Below are 20,214 nucleotides of genomic sequence, written 5' to 3' on the forward strand. Positions count from 1 at the left end.
GAAAGGCTGGACTTGCGGCAGAAAAGCCGATCAGCTGATCATTAATCAGTTTCATGTTTGAAGTAATAACAGGAGAGGGAGGGAGAGTGAATGAGAGAAGTAGACGCAACTGCGCAGCAAAGACAGAATCACTCCAGCTTTGTGTCTATTTTTTCATTCTAGCTGAATTACGGGACAAATCGCTTCCTTTTCACCTCAATATGGAACTCCGATGGCCAGTCCAGCTGTGGCTCAATATATCAGTTGTTAAGCTTAACGTGGAAATACTATGCAAACATTCAGGGATGAACTTACACACTTGCTTTACTTCTCTGGGATAGTTTTTGCCGAGATGAAATGCTGCGGTTAGGAAGCATGTAGCGAGGCTCCAAATGCTGCAACAGACCGCCGACAGGTCTCGCAGACAACAGCCGCTCTATCACGTGACACATAGTGCTCCGATGCGCCGAGCTGGGTTGCGCCAAGTTGCGCGCTTTGTGAGGTGACTTTGTGATACTTCGGATCGGATTACATTTTTTATTTCCCTCCGATATCCGATCCAGTAATTTAGGTCAGTATCGGAGCAATACCGATACGTAATATCGGATCGGTCCATCTCTACTGAGAATGACACCATGGTACTTCTGTCCCTCTGTGCTGTCTGTCAGGATCACGGCCCTGGTGGTGAGGGCTCTGGCTGCGGCGGACCCCGTGGTGTCCGTGAACCATCAGACTCTCTCAGAGTCTGTGACCTGGCTGATGTTCAAGGCTCAGCAGCCGGATGGATCCTTCACTGAGGAGTCGCCCTACAAATCCAACAGAATCTTGGTCTCTGCCTCCGCTTATTCCATTTCTTCTTCTGTTCTCACTTGAATGCTTCTTAAGATTTTTTTCATGTGCTATGTGTAGAGGTGTTTTTTTTTTTCTGTTCTCAAACTGATCTCCCTGTTGGAGCTCAGTCTGGGGGGAGTTATTTTTTTCTCCTTATCTTTCCTCATGTGGTGCATTTTCCATGTTATACCTCTCTGTCTTCCCCATGTGATGTTTCTGTGTAATGTATGTATGGTCGGAGGGTAAGATGGCGCCGCCATTGCGTGCAATAGGTCGGCAGCCTTAACATGAAATTTCCCCTTGTGGGACTAATAAAGGTAAAGGTGGTGAGACAGAGCTTTGTGTAATTTTGTGTATTGTGATTGGCTGCAGGCTGAGGGGACAGATCCAGTGGACCAATCAGTGTATCTGACATCCTTTACACTGATTGCTCTACACAAAGCAACAAAGATTAGAGACCCGATCCTGCAGCTTCAGGTGAGACCACACCTCCTCGTCTCATCACTCAACACATCAGCTAACTTGAGCGCTAAACAAATGAATAATGAAAAAGCTGCTCATAAACCATCTTGCTTTCAGATCCACGAGGACAGTATTAGTTCTGCTGTAGCCTACATTTCCCAGCATGCCCTGAGTGTGAAGAGTGTTTACGTACGTGCAGTGGCGACCTATGCGCTGACCCTTCATGACCCCAACAGCATGATATCCTTCCAGCTCATCAGCAGCCTGGAGAAGCTGGCACGGCAAAAAGGTGTTTGTGTGTTTTTTTCCTTCTTTGTGATTGACTCTCTGTTAGTTGAATGGCAGTTTTTTGAGTTACTGTTTGATTGTTTCTTAGACTGTTTGATGGATTTGTTATAAACCACTCAAAGGATGCCTGATAATATTCAAAAATCAGTGTGCTTCTTTTCCTTTACATTAATTTCAGGATTTTAAAGTTTATGGCATTAATACATCAGTAAGAAGAAAGGCAGAAAACAGTCACTGAAGTGTATCACATCCACTGCTCATGCTCCATCCATCACTAATGCCTCGTTTCCAACACCAGCTCAACTCTACTGGGTTTTGGTTGTTTTGCATTAAAGTTGAGTACCACCTCAGTGTGGGTGGAGTCCAGTAAGTAGGGTTCTCACTCTGCTGGGTTTCAAACAGTTCGGGTTGTATTCTCGGTCTCATGACTCATCAAGTGACATCACTGCCTGGCCAATCAGTGGCATGGAGCCTGCTGACATCACATTTTCAGATCGAGTAGGTACTAAAAAGTACCAGGTACTACTAGTTTATGAAAACCCCTAAAAATGTCGCGCTGAGTAGGTGTCAGTAGAATAGAGGCTTAAGATTCAGGAAATTAAACTTGGAAGTGTTTTTGTGTTTTTGTTCAGGTAATCCTGCTGTACTCAGGTACTGGCAGGAGGCCAGTGTGACATCTGACTGGACGAAGCCCGACCAATCTAGCGGTGTGACGGTGGAGATGACGGCGTACGTCCTGCTGACTATGCTGGTTAAGGTGCTGTGACGTCCTGCTGATATTTTAGTTTTTCCTCTTTTTCCGCAGTTCTGCTCTCAGCCCGTAGGGGGCGTGTTTCTGTAGTTCTTCTGTCTCCCTGTATGGGGCGTGTTTCTGTACATCGCCTCTCTGCCTGTAGGGGGCGTGTTTTTGTACTTCCCTTCTCTGCCTGTAGGGGGCGTGTTTCTGTAGTTCTCCTGTCTCCCTGTAGGGGGCGTGTTTCTGTACTTCCCCTCTCTGCCTGTAGGGGGCGTGTTTCCGTAGTTCTCTCCTGTCTGCCTGTAGAGGGCGTGTTTCTGTAGTTCTCTCCTGTCTGCCTGTAGAGGGCGTGTTTCTGTAGTTCTCTCCTGTCTGCCTGTAGGGGGCATGTTTCTGTAGTTCTCCTCTCTGGTTGTAGAGGGCGTGTTTCTGTAGTTCTCCTCTCTGGTTGTAGAGGGCGTGTTTCTGTAGTTCTCCTCTCTGGTTGTAGAGGGCGTGTTTCTGTAGTTCTCCTCTCTGGTTGTAGAGGGCGTGTTTCTGTAGTTCTCCTCTCTGGTTGTAGAGGGCGTGTTTCTGTAGTTCTCCTCTCTGGTTGTAGAGGGCATGTTTCTGTAGTTCTCTCTGGTTGTAGAGGGCGTGTTTCTGTAGTTCTACTCTCAGCCCGTAGAGGGCGTGTTTCTGTAGTTCCACTCTCATTTTAAAATAATGTTGTTGTTTTTTAAGGGGAGGATCTCGTATGTGAAACCCATCCTGTCCTGGCTGACCCAGGATCAGCACTATGGTGAAGGCTTCTACTCTGTGCAGGTAAATACGCCCCAAACTCGGCCTGCCACCTAAAACCACTCTCTGTTAACCTCTTTTGCACTTCTTGTTGACCTTTGACCTCCCTCAGGACACCTTCTTGACTCTGGAGGCATTAACGGAGTACACCAGAGTTGTCTCTCGAGCCGCCCTCAGTCAGGACATCAGCATCCGCTACAGAACAAAAGGAATTCTGGGACAAATCCACCTGAGCCAGAGTCGACCCGTGGCCTCGCCCTTCCAGGTGAGAACGGTTCAGTGCAGCGAGGTCAGGTGCAGCTCCTGGTTAACAGTAACCTTTTTGTTTTCCTTCCCAGGTAACAAAGAATGATGACATCACCGTGTCCACAGGTTATGGTCGCGGCGTGTCCAATGTGAAGGTGGGTGTGGTTTAATTCACCTGAAGCCATGTGGGCAGAATCGACTCTAACGTTCCCCGATCTGTCTGCAGATGAAGACGGTGTACTATCAGACCGTGGAGTCCGCACAGGCCACGTGTAACTTTGACCTCACGATCGAGGTGGTCATGCCTGAAACCAGTGAGTATCTCACCTGGATGTACAGGTGTATGTGAAAGATCACAGCCACAGCAGACTCCACTCAGAAAACTGCTGTTTTTACTGGTTTTATACTTTCAAACTCCAAAAACAGATTTCACACCAAACAGTTTTCAGATTCAGATTCAGAAGACTTTATTTATCCCCAAGGGGCAATTAAGAGACTGACCTTGCCGACCGTACATACAATACACAAACATCACATTGGGGAGACAGGTCAGGCTAGGTAGCTGGCCAGTCGCCCACACGAGCAGCGACCCGCAATCCAAACAACAATGGAAAATGCACAACACGAGGAAAGACGAGGAGAAAAAAAGACCTCCCCCCAGACTGAGCTCCAACAGGGAGATCAGTTTGAGAACAGAAAAAACACCTCAGCACAGGAATCAGCACATCTCACTACATGGAAGACATAAGCTTCAAAGGCGTTTGGAGGGGGTGGGGGGTGAGTGTAGGTCTGTGTCAGTGTACATGCGTATGTGTGTGTGTGTGTGTGTGCTCCGTGTTCAGCTGAGAGAAAGTGTCTGTAGAGGCTAAGCCTACGCTTGAAGCCACTGAGGTGGTTGTTAACGGGGGTGACGCGATGTCACTGGTATGTATGAATTAGTTAAACAGTCCAATAACTCCAGCAGTGCTTATCTTGTCCTTTTTTGGTCTTTATTCCAATATCAACTTAACATAACAGCGCAGCAGTCACAAACTGTTTGCCTTCTTACAATTAACGACACACCTGACGCCAATTACTTGCGTCTACCTTAAATACCTTTACATGAACAAAACAGAAAAAGGTGACCTCTAGCGGCCACATAAGGTATTAACCCAAAAATGGCTCCTACAGTGTCCTTGGACAGTCTCGGTCGTTGTGTCCTTGGGCAAGACACTTCACCCGTTGCCTACTGGTGGTGGTCAGAGGGCCCGGTGGCGCCAGTGTCCGGCAGCCTCGCCTCTGTCAGTGCGCCCCAGGGTGGCTGTGGCTACAATGTAGCTGCCATCACCAGTGTGTGAATGTGTGTGTGAATGGGTGGATGACTGGATATGTAAAGCGCTTTGGGGTCCTTAGGGACTAGAAAAGTGCTATACAAATACAGGCCATTTACCATTTATTTTCACCCAGTTAAGCAAAAGTCAACAGTCTTCGGTCGACGTGGGTGACCTTGAATGAGGAGGGAGAGAGTGACAACAAACAGTTTTGTTATTCCCGTTAGCTTTTGCCTTGAGCATCCAGCTGGTGCCGGGGGGGCCGCATGAGATGAAGATGGTAGTTGTTTCGGTTAGTGCGAACAAACTGCTTCCAATTTTACAGTTGGTCTAATGTCCATCACTGGTCACCAGGTCTCTCAGTTCCTGTTGTTCTTCTCCAAGATCTTATCCATATATCGTTCAAAACACAGTCTGAGTACTCACAGCTTTGCCCATCGTCTATCATGTCGGCCAGCCTTGTGGGATTTTGAACAGCTGTAGCCGCTTCTCGTTCTTCGATAGGCCAGGTCCGAGCCAACTCAAGTCAGCCAGAACTCTGTTATCGTGGTTCCGAATTGGTAGATGTTGTTCAGTGTCCTCCATCAAGAGTGTCGCCAGACACACGACGCAACCGACCATCGAGTATCCGGCAGCAAACGTCTCTGCAGGACAATCAGGCTCTCCCCAGCCCAGGAGGGTGTCAATTCCATTAAGGGACCAGTTGATCAAATCCATAATTCTTCTTTATATTTTTAGAGAACAAGTCTGTGAGATTCTCTTAGGGTTAGAGAATAAGTGAGACTATATAAAAGACATGAGAAGCCAAGGAGGAAAGATGAGGGAGAAGGAGAGGGAGAAAGTGCGACTCCCTCAACAGCCAAGAGTTTTTCCTCTTTTCCTCTTTTAAACCAAACTTTGAACATTAAACTCTTTCACGCGTCCTCCTTTGTCTTCATGCTCAATCATCCAGGTAAGTAAATCCCAAAAAGTTGATTCTGTTCATTGATCTTACACTTCCTGTCTCACTACAGAGAGGTTTATTCATTTATTTTCTATTCTTCTGTTTGAATAGAGAAGAATAGAGACAGTGCTCCAGCTGTTTACCTGCAGCAGCAGCTGCCTGTCACCAGATTAAATGTCTTCTTTCTCCTCCTCAGATCCAAGATTACGAACTCCTACCCTGGTGGCCTGTGTAAAGTAAGAGCACTGAGTCTCTGTATGATCGTCTTTCTCACTCACTGAAATGCTGCATGCATGAAGGCTAACTCACAGCATGGATCCCTGCTCTAAAGACTCTCAGACATGTAACTACAGAGGGTGACGTCGCCGGGTTGGTTGTGGTTAACAGACTTTGAGTAGTTTATGTTAGCTAACTAGTGACAGAATCAATAGCTCAGAGGAAAATAAGGACACTCAAACTAAAAATCAGTCTGAGGTCACTTTGGTGCTGCAACAGTAAGTTTATGTTAAAGATCAAGTGTCCACTCTGTGTGTCTGACGCTGTCACAGGTTGGCTAGCTGCTCTGAAACAGCAGAATGTTAGCTGTGATGTAGACGCTTCATTAATGAGGACAGGCTGACGAATCAGACGCTCCAATTTTCCACGTCGTCATCATCAAAGCACGATGGCAGGAAAATGTTTAGTAACTGAATGTTGCATAGAGGACATGTACCTGTGTTTCAGGTATAAACCTCCTCCTAACGAGGTGTTCACCGAGTCCAGTCTGACCGTGATGAAGATCCAGCTGCCCACAGGTGTGGACGCGTACCTGGAGGACCTGAAGCAGGTGAGCTGAGCTCTGATGATCAGCCTGATGATGCTCAGAGAGTCTGAACGTGTTCACAGTGACTGCTGTTCCACAGCTGATGGACCCGAGTCAGCCAATCATCTCCCACTACGAGCTCCAGGGGCACACCATCGTCATCCAGATGGACTCTGTGAGGAACCACACACACACACACACACAGACACACACACACAGACACACACACACACAGACACACACACACACAGACACACACAGACACAGACACAGACACACACAGACACAGACACACACAAACACACACACACACACACACACACAATCTGGCCTTGAGGCGATTGTTGTTGTGATTTGGCGCTATATAAATAAAATTGAATTGAATCTTCCACGTGTTGTTGTCACTTCCTGTCTGGCTCCCAGGTTCCCTCAGACATATTTCTGTGCGTGGGCTTTCGGATTAGGACCACGTTTAAGGTGACCGGAGCCACCAAGTCCCTGCTCAGTGTCAGCGAGCCCCAGGACAGAGGTGAGAGTCCGAAACCCGTCACTCGTTTGGAAACATGGAAGTTCAGTCCTTTCAAATTAAAAGTATCTGTTCTGTTTTTATTGCCTCCTGCCAGTTACAGCCCTTCATAAGAAACACCTCTAAAAATAACTAGTCTGCTACAAAAGTCAAATTTAGACACTGAGTGCTGCCCCTCAGTTGGCATCCAGAAGCTGGCCAATCAGAAGGAAGTGTGCTTTTAGTGAGGGAGGGGCTTAAAGAGAGGTGTTAAAAGAGCTTGTTTCAGACAGGATGAACTGAGGTCACAGTATGAGACAAACAGGGATTATTTTGAACTGAGAATCATGCAAAGCTGCTCGAGTCTCGTGTTCAGTTAAACTCTTGAGGCAGCAGAGCTTCGTGTCGTTATTTCAGTGCTCCATCCATTTAAGCTCTAAACATGTTCATCCAAGTTCCCATCGCTTATTTACAGCTTGAGAAGGAAACACGGGACGCTGTGAGGAAAAGCTTCTCGTTTTTCCTGAACTATTGGATTCATCATGTCCCTGTTTGTTTCCTGCTATGAAGAATAATAACAATAAAGTCTTATTTCTAATCTCTTTCAGGCAGTTTGTGCACAAAGCAGTTCTCCTACGAGCAGCAGAAGCTGCAGCGCCTCTGTCTGGGCGAACAGTGTCAGTGCATGACAGGTAGTTGGCTGTCTGATTGGCTGAGGTTTCTGTCACTTGTGCGAGGTTTTGGTAACGTGTTTGTTCACATGTCGTCGTGCAGCGGCGTGCGCCACCTACAGAGGAGACGTGGACGTGACGCTCACAGTGGACAAACGAACCAACGAGACGTGTCAGCCCCACATCAAATACGGTGAGCTGAGCGACGTCCGCACCAAAATGCAACGTTTACACCCCAGCTCTGCCTCTGAGCCTCGTGTAGGTGGAGCTTCAGAGTTCAATTCAACTTTATTTATACAACACCAAATCACAGCAACAGTCGTCTCAAGGCGATTTATATTGTAAGGTAGACCCTACAACAATACATACAGAGAAAACCCAACAATCATATGACCCCCTGCCCACATAGCAAAATTGGTATGGCCCGGATCTGGCCCACACAATGTGCTTACACATGGACCACATACCGCAAAGAATGACGGCCCTTTGGTGGCCTAGATCTGGTTTGCCAGAGGAGGCCCACACATGGGCCAGCACAAGGCCAGTTGCAGGCACACTGCTGGCCCTGTGCTGGCCCAGAACAGTTTCAGCTCTGGACCCAGATGTCAGCCTAATGTGTACCTTAATCAAGTCATGTAATAACAACATGTGCTGGAACATAATAGCGCAAAAGTAACATGATGAAGCTCTGTTCAGACAGTGATTCTTATATTACATTTTTTTACTCTCCCAGATTACTCAAAGTGCTCTACACCAGCGGTCCCCAACCCCCGGGCCTCGGACCGGTACCGGTCCGTGAGTCGTTTGGTACCGGGCCGCGAGAGTTGAGGCTCAGGTGTGAAATGTATGGTTTTCAGGGTTTTTATCGGTTTTCAGCGTTATTTTGTTATCGTTTTTATCCTTAACTCGGTTTTCCTGGGTCTTTTCACGTGTGTTATGAATAAATCTTCTTTTTTTCGGTACCGGTACTAGTTTTATTTTGTTGTATTTATCCGCGACACCTTAAAGGCCGGTCCGTGAAAATATTGTTGGGCATAAACCGGTCCGTGGCGCAAAAAAGGTTGGGGACCGCTGCTCTACACAACATGTCACATTCACACACTTTCTCTAAACTGAGTGCTTCCTCACTACATTTATACACTTGACATGCAAACTGGAGAAACCAGGGCTCGAACCACTAACCTTCTGATCAGTAGGTGACCTGCCCTAACTCCTGACCTACAGCCACTCAGTGGTAAACCTGAATAAATCCTCACTAGGTTTTGGATAAAGTGTACACTCACAAACCTGTCAAACGTGCATTTGAAACGTTGGATACCGTAGCAGTATAGTATTGCAACATGGCATTTGGGTCTTCTGACTAAAATAGGAAAATAGGAACATAAATAGTGCCTCATTGCCAGACCTGGCCCACATCTGGTTGACATACACTCTGCCATGACACCAGTCAGCCAGCAGTGCCGGCTTGACACCAGATTTGGGCCAGACCTGTCTGCTATGTGGGTATGAGCAAGCACTTTGGCGACAGTGGGAAGGAAAAACTCCCTTTTAACAGGAAGAAACCTCCGGCAGAACCAGGCTCAGGGAGGGGCGGGGCAATGAGAGAAGGAAGACAGGATAAAGACATGCTGTGGAAGAGAGACAGAGGTTAATAACAGATATGATTCAATGCAGAGAGGTCTATTAACACATAGTGAGTGAAGAAGAAACACCCAGTGCATCATGGGAATCCCCGGCAGCCTACGTCTATTGCAGCATAACTAAGGGAGGATTCAGGGTCACCTGGTCCAGCCCTAACTATATGCTTTAGCAAAAAGGAAAGTTTGAAGCCTAATCTTGAAAGTAGAGATAGTGTCTGTCTCCTGAATCCAAACTGGAAGCTGGTTCCACAGAAGAGAGGCCTGAAAACTGAAGGCTCTGCCTCCCATTCTACTTTTAAATACTCTAGGAACAACAAGTAGGCCTGCAGTGTGAGAGCGAAGTGCTCTAATAGGGTGATATGGTACTACAAGGTCATTAAGAGAAGATGGGGCCTGATTATTTAAGACCTTGTATGTGAGGAGCAGGATTTTGAATTCTGGATTTAATTCTGAGTTTAGTCACGTGTTTGTATTCGATGTTCCCGTCTGAGTGCAGTGAGCTCAGTGACCTGAGCTCACTGCGGTGGGTTCATGCCTGATTGTTTGAAGCTGCTCACACTGTGTCTGTGTTTCTGCCGCAGCGTACAAGGTGACTGTGACGAAGTCAGCAGCAGAAGGAGACTTTATGACCTACACAGCCACCGTAGATGAAGTCATTAAGAACACAGATAAAGGTGAGCTGACGGGATTCTGAAAGCTGTCAGACGGCTGCGTTAGAGCCCGAACGTCACGATTGGCTCTGCGCCTGGCTGGTTTTGATGAAACTGTGCTGACCGTGGTGGGAGTGATGGCGCAGCCTTTGGATAGTTAAGCACATCTTAACACTTTTGCACTGTGAAGTGAAATCTTCTTCTTCTGTGGTTTTTCCTCGCCTGCTGCAGATTTCGAGGGCGTGAGGTCTGGGACCGTGGTGGATCTGGTGAAGAAGGCGACCTGCAGCGGCATGGACATCCAGAACAACAGACAGTACCTGCTGATGGGAGCCAGCGGGACAGAGGTCACGCTCGACAACAACTACAAGTCAGTATCCCTGTCTCTCTGTGTCACCTGTCGCTCTTCGCGATTGGCCGAGGCTGAGCTCGTGTGCTCGTGTTGCAGGTATCGCCTCCCTCTGGACTCGGAGGCCGTGTTGGAGCTGTGGCCGACAGACTGTAGTTCTCCTGAGTGTACGGACTACATTAACCACCTGGGGGACTTCGCCCTGAACCTGCAGTTAGGGGCCTGCAGCTGAATGTCACTGTGATGTCACACTGAGGGGTGGAGTCTTTCTTCGTTCAGAGTTTGAATGTTTCTGTCACTTCAGATTGTAATAAATAATCAAGGTCAATAAAGGTCAAAGAAGCCCTCTGGGGTCTGATAAACAAACAAACAAACACTTATACTTGTTTTCATGTTTCACTGAGGACATCTAATTGACATAATGCTTTCCCTAGTCGTGTACCCTAACCATCAAAACTGAATGCCTAACCATAACCTGACTGTAATCCTGACACTAAAACCACATTTTGAGTCTCAAAGATGCTTTCAAACTTATGGGGACGGCACTTTGTCCCCATAAGGGCTGATGGTCCCCACAAAGATATGTAAACATGGCACACGAGCACACACACACACTCATCCCGCCCTTGTTGGTGTTCAGGTGAAGATGCTCCTTAAGTAGGGATGCAACGATGCCAATTTTTTCAAACCGATCCGATACCGGTACTTGCCGATACCGAGTACAAAAACCGATACTTCTGCCACACACAAGTTAAACTTAACCAGTAGTAAAGAAACTACCCCAGACAACTCTTTAACACAAACGAAACGTTTATTGAACGTAAGGGCAGAGACAAATACTGTACAACACATCCCTTTTTTAAACTCAAATGATATTCCAATTCCTTAACCAAATGAAATACACTGTATAAATGACATAATTCCCTTTCAAATTATATTAAACAACCCAACTTATGTTATCACCTTTTGGTAAGTGACTCACTAATATACACTCCAAAACACTTTAGATAAATCCACTAAACACACAATATTCACACATCGGCTCCACACACTCACATTCACACTTGTTGCAGGCCTGTTTGCTGCTCACGCCGGACGATGGAGAAAAATCCTCTTCTCCCCAGTGAGAGCACAAAAGTCTGACTTACAGTTCCGTTGCTCGGTAGGTCGCCGTTCACCAGTCCCACACTAAATCCACTCCCTGCGGACCCGATGCTGTCTCTGCTACAGCGCGTTAGCCAGTCACTGTCCAGCTCTCCGACAGTCCTGCCTCCGTGGCGCAACCAAGCAGTCCGGGCTAGCCTTTAGCCTCGGCGGTCATGGCTGGAAACACAGTTTTCCACGGTGGTGCGACCGTTGAAACAAAAAGTCACTTCACCCACACTCTGTTGCGAAGCTCTCACACAGTTAGCTTTCTAGTCACACACTCTTTTGTGCTAGTTAACCTCAGTAAAACTAGCCGAGTCTCTCACTTTGGTTCAGCTAACCTCGTGCATCTCTCCATGCCGTTCTCTTCTGTGAACTGTGAACACCTTATGTGACGTTCAAGTCCATGGGAATTATGAGTATCTACTACCAAATTCCCATCCGGGCTACATTAGTATCGGTTCATGGTATCGGTTGACTTTTACGAGTACGCACACATTTTACAGTATCGGCCCCGATACCCGATACCAGTATCGGGATCGGTGCATCCCTATCCTTAAGTACAGTAACAAAGTATTTAATCAGTGGTGGTGGATGTATGAGCTGTCATCTCTCCAGTTGAGCAATAGAATAGAATAGAAGAGCCCTTTATTGTCATCGTACATGTACAACGAAATCGTGGGCGCTTCACACCAACTGTACTGGAATAAACAGTAATCAGAAAAAATATATTTAAAAAAATCAGAGAAAGGTGCAGATTGGCTGCTTCGTGCTTCTGAGCTCTTCATCCTCAGGCTTCCTCACAGGTGGGGTTGAGGTGCAGCTCCGTCAGCAGACCAAACACCAAACTGTAATAAAGCACACAGCAAACCACATTTAACAGAAAGCTGCTGATCCCAGGACACAACGGCAGCCCAATATCAGACAGAACCCCACTCTGTAGTGTTCAGTCATAATGAAGCAGTACATTTTATTTTGTAGATTCAAGCTGATCTTCGTATTTTTGGCCAGCAGATGTCACCAGAGAGGACTGTGTTGAAAAGCTTTGAGTAATGAACCGTTTTTCAACACAAGCTTCACAAAGCTTCATTTGGCCATCACTGGAAACCCCGCCTCCACCCGCCTCACCTTTAATCTCAGATCCACTCGGACGTCCGCAGGAGTGAAACCTGTTCTGAAGAAGAGCGTTTCAGTCGATCAGCTGATGCAGAGATTTCCCCTGTGGGAAAACGGAGGCAGAGCCCACGGAGTTCATGTTGTCGGTGTCAGATTTAACGTGACACACGTGGACGTGTTTGTAAGGTCACGGAGAATGCGGCTCCACCGTTGGACCGAACTCCCCTGCAGCACTAAAGCACAGAGCAGGGCCAGGAACCTTTCACGCGGAGCTTGTTCCCAGCCGGAAGCCTATTGCAGGCACACCGTCCGTACCCGTAAACAGTCCGCGGGTGTCAGTGCACGCGCTGCTGCTTTCCTGTAAAATTAACGTAAATTTGAATGAGCTTGTGCGCAGGACTGAAGCCGCTCTCAGGTCAGTTTCACTCATTTAACGAAAAACCATCGATTAATAGATTATCTGTTAATCAGGCCGGCTCAGACTACACAGCTAACAGACGTCACGGCTGTCCGCGCGGGGATCTTATTCAGTGGGAGTGTTGGTACAGGTGAGCCTCGCGCTCAGGTTTCTGGGGTGCAGCAGGTGTGCTTCTACTGCACGAGTACAGATTACAGTGAGCGCGCGCACAGGTCAGGGTTTCCCGCTCTACTGACGTGTGCAGGTGCAAGCTCTGCCCGTGACTGATGTTAAAGCCAGCAGAGACAGGTGTGTCCTCACCTGTACAGTAACCATAGCTACAGGCACTCCAGCCGAACGCTGCATATGATAATAAAATAGAAAAATAGAGCCAAGTGAAGCAGTCTTTAATGTTTGTGATTAAATCTGAGGAAGAGTTTTAGTCTCCATCAGCTGATCACGGACAGAAACATGGCTGCTGCTGAGCCACAGAGCCACAATAAAACAGCAGAAGAAGAAATGCAAACACAGAGGAGCCAGAAAGACTCCAACAAGGAGCTCAAAGACGAGCTTCATCCTCCTCGTAAAGCGTGGCAGATTTCAAAACAAACAAACACACACAAAAAAAAAACAGTCTGAAAGCTGCGATGGAGCTCAGGTATGCTACACCTGTAAAAGACAATGCCTCGGCCCTACAGGTCACCTGTCTCAGGTGTAGTAAGGTGAGGTTGTTGTTTACTGTTAGATCTTGATCCTGCTTTTGGACGTACCAAACCCAGGTATTAGACAGGATCGGAGGCTAGTGTGTTAAAGACTGAGGTATCGATTAGGTTAAAGGTAACATAATTAGGGGCGTGGCCTCTTTGACTGACAGGTGTCTGCTTGGGTTCACCCCAGCTCCACCTTCATCCCATCTGGTCACCTCTGGCCTCACAGCAGCTGCAGATCACCTGACCCCAGCTTAGAGGTCACAGTGCCCCTGGTGGAAGCACGCGGTATTGGAGTGAAGTACAGGATATCAGAATTGACCCTGTGCACGAGAAAATGCTAACTTCCTGGTTTGAGACCGGATGTGGGGTTGTACATTTCCGGTAGCTTTACTTTGCAGTCAATCGCTACTGCAAAGATATACTCCAAAATCATGTCCAAAACTCGAAAACGGGAGGATCGCGTTAAGTTGCAAAGAGGAGAAGGTGGGAACACTCACCACTGTTGTGTCACAAAAAATCTAATGATCAATTCTGACGTTTAAAGAGTTTAGATCGATCAGTTGTTTACATCACTCAACACAAGCAGAACTGCATTACAGAATCAGAAGACACATCGTCCACATTCAGAAGCACATCTCTGTATAGTGATTGGTCTTATGATTTAAACAGGCAAATGTTCAGCATTCAAACTACAGGTGAACAATAGTCAAACCAGATGTTTCCCCCGTTATGTCGATATCAGCTAGTCAAGTACACACCTACACAGCATGTTAACAAACCGTGAAAAAAAGCCACACAAAAAATGAATGATTGCTGGTAAGGGTTTCTATAGATTAGTATTTACGAAGGGTGTGTTGTGACTTGCCTTCAAAATTACAGTGGTCCCTCGCTATAACGCAGTTCACCTTTCACCTCGCTGTTTCGCAGATTTTTTAGTGCAAGTTTGCATGCTTTTTTTTTTTTTTACATCACATTATGTCCTGCGTCCTGATCGCTGCAGACGATCTCCTCCGTGACGTCTCTCCTGTACAGTACAGAATCGCTGCATCGATCGCTAGCAGTGTGACTCTGAAGTGCAGTACTGGATGTCCACGATGTCCACGCATCAAAAAATAAAATTGGCTACTTGATTTCACCTATCGCTGGTTATTTTTAGAACATAACACCTGCGATAAACGAGGGACAGCTGAGAAATATAACATTTGAATCCCTTTTCTCTTTTGCTCTGAGGCGTGGGGGAAAAATATCAACAAGTCGATGAACATCATTTACAGGTATATTGGGTAAATGCCCAAGACATCTATAGAAATGTAAATCACCGCTTGATTCATTCATTTGCTTAACTTGTTGTGGACCGTAAACAAGGCGCGAATAGGACACTGGAAACAAAGCTCCCCACAGGAGTTTCCGCACCGGAAGAAGCATATGCTAACGTGCACATAGTCAATGTGTGGGAAGCCCTTCAAAATAAAAGCTTGTGAAGAATGTTGGAGGTGAGTCACAGATTGAGACGTTTTCCTTTTCTCTCTCGTCTAGGATGGAGCTCTCCGCTTTACTTCATGACCTTCATCTCTCCTCCTCCTCCTCAGAGGAGCAGTCCCCTTCCTCTCCTCCTCCAATCACAGAACTCCTTTCTCAGCTGCGGGAGAAGCTGATTGGTTCCCGTCCTAAATCCCACTCTCTGATTGCTCAAATAAAGCAGCTTTTCCAGTACGCTGGATCTGACTGGCTGTTCTCTCCAGCCAGCCAGGACAGTGGGTGGGTGGAGCTTGAAGCAGCATACGTCTCTCTGATCAGTGCTCTGATTGGCTGTGCTGCTCTGCCGCTCTGGGAGGATGACTGCAGCCCTCTGAGCGCTGCGGCCTATCAGAGCATCCCCACACAGGCGGCGGCGGTGTGTGCCGCTCTCACGGCTCTGCTAACAGCTCTGGGTGACTGGCGGAAAGGGGGCGAGGCCAGAGAACGGACAACCAGTCTGCTACTTGCTGTTGCTCCACCCACCTGCGTGTTTGCTGTCACACATTTCCAGGTGAGTCTGCAAACATCAAACATGCACCTTTGCAACACAGGTACTTCCTGTCTGACCCCGTGATGCATTCACTGACAGCTGTTTGATTTCCGGTGTGCTTTTGTTCATCAGGATCAGGTGTGGACTAGCTCCGCCTCCAGAGCAGCAGCACGGGGCCTGCTGGAGGCGCTGCTGAGTGCAGGAGGGTGGAGAAACTCCGCCCACCTGCTGACTGGGGACACGGAGGGGAGCAGAGGGATTCTGGGAGGAGTCCTGGACATCCTGCAGCCACAGCTCACCAAGTGAGGGAGTGTGTGTGTGTGTGTGTGTGTGTGTGTGTGTACACTTGCCTTCCATCACTTAGGAGGACCAGTCCCTGATGGAACAGCCACATTGTGAGGACCTTGGCCTTCTCCCCACAGAGAGTGCAGGGATGTCTGCTCTGTACAAACGTCCTCACAGACACATGAAATTCTAAAACATGCGTGTTCAGCGCTCTGAGCTCCACCTGGTTCAAACTGTGTTTGTGTGATTGGTTAGCGTGTTATTTTTTTCTGTGATTATAAGAAAAAAACAAGTTTGTTGAATATTTAAGTGTGTGTGTGTGTGTGTGTGTGTGTGTGTGTGTGAGCAGGGACTCGTGGCAGTGCTGTGAAGCCGTGAAGCTGGTGTTTGTCTGGAGTCTTCTGCAGGTCAGTTTGACCTTTGACCCCTTTCTGCTCTTTTCGGGAACGTTCTCGATGCCACTTGAAGATGTTTAATGAGATAAGTTTGTCCGAGGTCAGCAGGAGCCAGGCTCCCCCTTCAACCCGTGTTTAAAGATATTTTTGGTTGTTTATGCTTTGATCGTCCCCCGCTTACCTGTGAGGGTGGTATGGTCCGAACAGGTGAGACTGTGAAGGCAGAAGTGTAGGACTGCGGTGAGGCCGGTGTCTTTTATGAAGTGAGCTTCATTCTCGTACACACCTGCTCCTTCTCCAGCCTCCATGTAGGAACTATTTCCTTTCTACTGTCTCCATCCGCCAGCCGCATCGCTGAGCAGGATAAAACCTGACGGGAGGCAAACGGCCCTCCCATCTCGCTGTGTGTCTTTTGGCTGGTGGATGGAGACAGTGGACAGAAAGTAGTTCCTCTGTGACAGAGGTTGGAGCTGATGGACCCATCAGGTGCTCTGTCTTCACCTGTGTGTTGGTGTTTTGGTGCAGGTGACCCGCCCAGGACTCTCACCTCACCTGTCTCGCCTCCTTCCCCCCTCCCTCCTCTTCAGTGACCACCACAGACTGGAGAACTGCATGCTGGGAGTTCGCTGTCTGCACCATATTGTGCTCAACACGGTAAAAACACGCACACACACACTCAGCGTAGTGTCTGGCATTGGATGATGATGTGTGTGTGCGCGTGTGTGTGTGTCTTTAGCCGCCTGCAGAGCTGCGTCAGTTCAACAGAGCCGAGGTTCTTTATGAGGCGTTATTCAAACACCTGTACAGGACGGAGGCCGCCATCATCCAGGTAGCACACGCGCACACACACACACACACGCACACACACACTCTGTCTCTGTCTGAGGACACGTCATTGACCCCTCCCCCTCCCACCCAGCTGGTCCTGTCCTGCCTTTTGGACCTGCTGGTGGTTCTGGAGAAGCCCCCCTCCGCTTCCACGTCCTCCCGCAGGAAGCCGTGTCGCCATGACGACGTGCTGCGTCTCATGCTGACCCACATGGAGGCGGAGAACAAGGTGGTGCTACGGCGCGTCTACGCTGCCGCTCTGCCGGCGTACATCGACAGGTGGGTTTGACCTTTGACCTTTGGTTACTATGGAAGCATCAGTGATTTAATTTATCTGGATGAAAATGTGACACATTAAACAACATCTTTATTGATATTAATTATCTGTTCATTATTATGATCACATTTATTGTTATTTATTATAAGTACAAATCATAGTTTACGATATTGTACTAAAGTGTTAAAGTTTATATTGATTGTGTCTAAAATGTTTTTAATAAATTATCATTTGTATTTTTGTACATTTAATTATGAATGACAAATTATAAACATTTTAATTTTTAATTATTTGTATATTTTTTATCTATACTATTTATGGCTCATCACATTAAATTATGAATAATTTGTTTCATTTTACTTTAAATATATTTAATTATAATTTCATATTTAATATAAGATGCTACATGTTACATTAATTACTGTGAAGTGGTATATTTTATTGATAATGTATTTTTACCTGTTACTATATAAATACATTTAGAATTGCATATAAATAGTAAACCCACTTATAATACATTTAATTATTTATTAAATAAAGGAGGAATGATAAATGCGTGTATTTAATTTTTAGCGTCTATAATGATTCATTTTTTCAGTTTTAATTAAATGTTTTCAGTCGTGCTTTGATAACTCAGCTGTGATTAAAACAGAAAAGTCTTTTATGAATTTGTAGATAATCAGACTTTAGGTTCAGAGCTCGTTGTTGTTCTGCCTGCACAGCAGGGGGCGCCGCTGCTACAGTCTGATCTCAGAACAGTTTGAATGTTTTCCAGCGGCATGAATCCCCCCGAGTCTGAAGGCAAACTGTGGTTTTAGTGTTACAGTCGGGTTATGGTTGGGCATGTTTGATGGTTACTGTAAGCGGCGAAGAAAAGCATATGTCAATGAGATGTCCCCACAAGGATATGAATACACACGTGTGTGTGCGTGGGTATGCAGGGTGGGCGTGGCTGTGTGCAGACACCTGTGGCGGCTAGAGCGGGTGGTGCTCGGGTACCTGGAGGTCAGAGACCCACCTGAGGAGGCGACCCGGCTGAGGATGCTGGAGGCGCTGCAGAAGACGACCAGAGCAGCGTGGCCACGGTAACGGACACGCTCACACACACAGACACACACACACACACGGCTGCGAGTTTGAAGCTTTTACTTACTTCCTGTCCTGATGGCGTTGGACCGTCCCGTTTGACGTGCTCACGTTTCCCCTCGTCAGGATGGCGTGTCGTGTCGACGCGTTGCTGCGTTGCTTGCTGCGGCTGATGGTTGACGTCTCCTCGGACTCGGAGCTCTGTGATTCGCTCAGACGGCAGCTGATGGATGAAAGCGCAGCCTGCCTCCGGCTGCTGGACGCCGCCTCACACGGACACATGCAGGTGAGTCACCTGTTGCGTGAGGCTTCATGATGTCATCATCCTCCAGTTTGACCTCGTGAGTTCAGGATTGTAATCTGAGTCGTAGCCTCCTCTGTTTATTTGTCATGAATGAGTATTGTAATATGTAATGTTTTCTTATTCATATTCATATTTATTATTAGATTACATTAAAGGCCTCAGAGTAATCAGAGTACTGGAGTAGTGTCAGCGTGTTCTGTGCTCTTTTTGCTGTCCTGTGAAGCTGATTTGATAAAATTATGAGGACATTTTGCAGAAACGTGTCGCACACACTCAGGTGTGTTTACACTGAACCTTCATGCTCTTAATTTGAAAGTGTTATTCTTGCTTAACATCTGGCCACGCCCCTTCCTGTTTCCCCTCTGAGTCTCTCAGATGAACTTGAAAAGCTGCTGTTTAATGTGGAGGGGGCGGAGTTTGCATGCTGGTTGTAGCGATAGATAATCGATCAGTGTAAATTATTGATTATTGATCGTACCGACGCCACAAACTCAGAAATCTGATCTGATCCGTTTCTCTCTCAGCGCCTCCTCCAGGAGGTCGACAGCAACTGCTGCAGCCTGGAGGTGCTTGGTTGCCTAGCTACAGCAGCCACGGCGACTGACAGGTGAAGCTGCGAGACTGGAGGCGGAGCTTTAAGAGCCACGGCGAGCAGCTGCGGCCTCCTGACACTCAGCAGACGTTTAAAGACAAACGGCAGCACGTTGGCGAAGCTTACGGCATGGGAAGTAATCTGGATACAGGAAGTAATCTGGATACAGGAAGTTTAAAGAGCCGTGTGCTGACAGGTTTGACGGCGCAGAACTGAACTCTGGGAACTCTCACGTGTGTGTGACTGTGACACGGCGCTCTGTAGCTTCAGGTTATTGTTTCATAACTGTGTGATTAATAAACGTCATCGTGGGGCGTGAACGGCTCCACGGAGAAAACCAAACATGGCCGACTGTTTACATCCTTGTCTCTGTAGATGGACACAGATCTGTGATGATGTTAGAAAGAGAAACGTGATCGGAGCACCGATATCGCATCACTCTGATCATGGCGCGACGGCACACGACCTGCTGCAGGCTAGGGCTGGGTGATATGGCCTAAAATCCATATCACGGTATAATTTGAAGCATGTGCGGTAACGATATATATCGTGATATATTCTTTTCTTCTGTATAACGTATTTTACACACTATAAGGTGCACTTGAAATCCTTTAATTTTCTCAAAAATCAACAGCGCGCCTTATGTATGAATTCTGGTTGTGCTTACTGACCTCGAACTGATTTTATGTGGTACATGGCACTTTGCTAAGCTATGAAGCCGCACTGCTTGATGGATTGTTGGAGCATTGCGGCTACCGTAGTCAGGAGCCTCGCAGAGTAATCTGGGTCCTAAACTCCGTCCCCTTCAGGTCCCAAAGTCAAAGGAACACTGCAGCATCACTGAGAGTTAAAAACTGTCTAAATTCTTTCATCTTTAA

At 47.2% G+C, this 20,214-nt stretch overlaps 2 protein-coding genes and 1 long non-coding RNA gene across 4 annotated transcripts in view; 2 read left to right on the plus strand and 1 right to left on the minus strand.

Annotated features, from left to right (window-relative positions):
* Positions 1 to 10,568, plus strand: part of c5 (complement component 5) — a 65,575-nt gene extending 55,007 nt beyond the window's left edge. For both annotated transcript variants that reach the window (XM_039620451.1, XM_039620452.1), the window contains 17 exons: positions 648 to 807; positions 1,183 to 1,287; positions 1,390 to 1,561; positions 2,193 to 2,317; positions 3,020 to 3,100; positions 3,189 to 3,341; positions 3,415 to 3,477; positions 3,549 to 3,636; positions 5,772 to 5,811; positions 6,299 to 6,401; positions 6,478 to 6,552; positions 6,801 to 6,906; positions 7,491 to 7,574; positions 7,657 to 7,746; positions 9,775 to 9,867; positions 10,075 to 10,213; positions 10,292 to 10,568. In XM_039620451.1, coding sequence (XP_039476385.1) covers positions 648 to 807; positions 1,183 to 1,287; positions 1,390 to 1,561; positions 2,193 to 2,317; positions 3,020 to 3,100; positions 3,189 to 3,341; positions 3,415 to 3,477; positions 3,549 to 3,636; positions 5,772 to 5,811; positions 6,299 to 6,401; positions 6,478 to 6,552; positions 6,801 to 6,906; positions 7,491 to 7,574; positions 7,657 to 7,746; positions 9,775 to 9,867; positions 10,075 to 10,213; positions 10,292 to 10,424 — 1,810 coding nt within the window. In that variant the 3' untranslated portion in view covers positions 10,425 to 10,568. The remainder of the gene's footprint in view (positions 1 to 647; positions 808 to 1,182; positions 1,288 to 1,389; positions 1,562 to 2,192; positions 2,318 to 3,019; positions 3,101 to 3,188; positions 3,342 to 3,414; positions 3,478 to 3,548; positions 3,637 to 5,771; positions 5,812 to 6,298; positions 6,402 to 6,477; positions 6,553 to 6,800; positions 6,907 to 7,490; positions 7,575 to 7,656; positions 7,747 to 9,774; positions 9,868 to 10,074; positions 10,214 to 10,291) is intronic.
* Positions 10,569 to 11,969: 1,401 nt separating this feature from the next.
* Positions 11,970 to 12,607, minus strand: LOC120443184. Its single transcript, XR_005615220.1, has 2 exons — positions 12,467 to 12,607; positions 11,970 to 12,186 (listed from the first exon to the last, which is right to left on the minus strand). It is a non-coding gene; the product is annotated as an uncharacterized LOC120443184 (long non-coding RNA).
* A 115-nt stretch (positions 12,608 to 12,722) lies between these two features.
* tti2 (TELO2 interacting protein 2) lies at positions 12,723 to 19,678 on the plus strand. Its single transcript, XM_031750228.2, has 10 exons — positions 12,723 to 12,869; positions 15,098 to 15,590; positions 15,702 to 15,871; positions 16,204 to 16,261; positions 16,775 to 16,903; positions 16,986 to 17,078; positions 17,169 to 17,356; positions 18,296 to 18,439; positions 18,567 to 18,726; positions 19,269 to 19,678. The coding sequence occupies exons 2-10, from the start codon at positions 15,099 to 15,101 to the stop codon at positions 19,353 to 19,355; spliced, it is 1,521 nt and encodes a 506-aa protein (XP_031606088.1). The 5' UTR covers positions 12,723 to 12,869; position 15,098; the 3' UTR covers positions 19,356 to 19,678.
* Positions 19,679 to 20,214: the final 536 nt, after the last annotated feature.

This window comes from Oreochromis aureus, linkage group 12 (assembly GCF_013358895.1).
Source record: "Oreochromis aureus strain Israel breed Guangdong linkage group 12, ZZ_aureus, whole genome shotgun sequence".
Classification (NCBI taxonomy): Eukaryota; Metazoa; Chordata; class Actinopteri; order Cichliformes; family Cichlidae; genus Oreochromis; species Oreochromis aureus.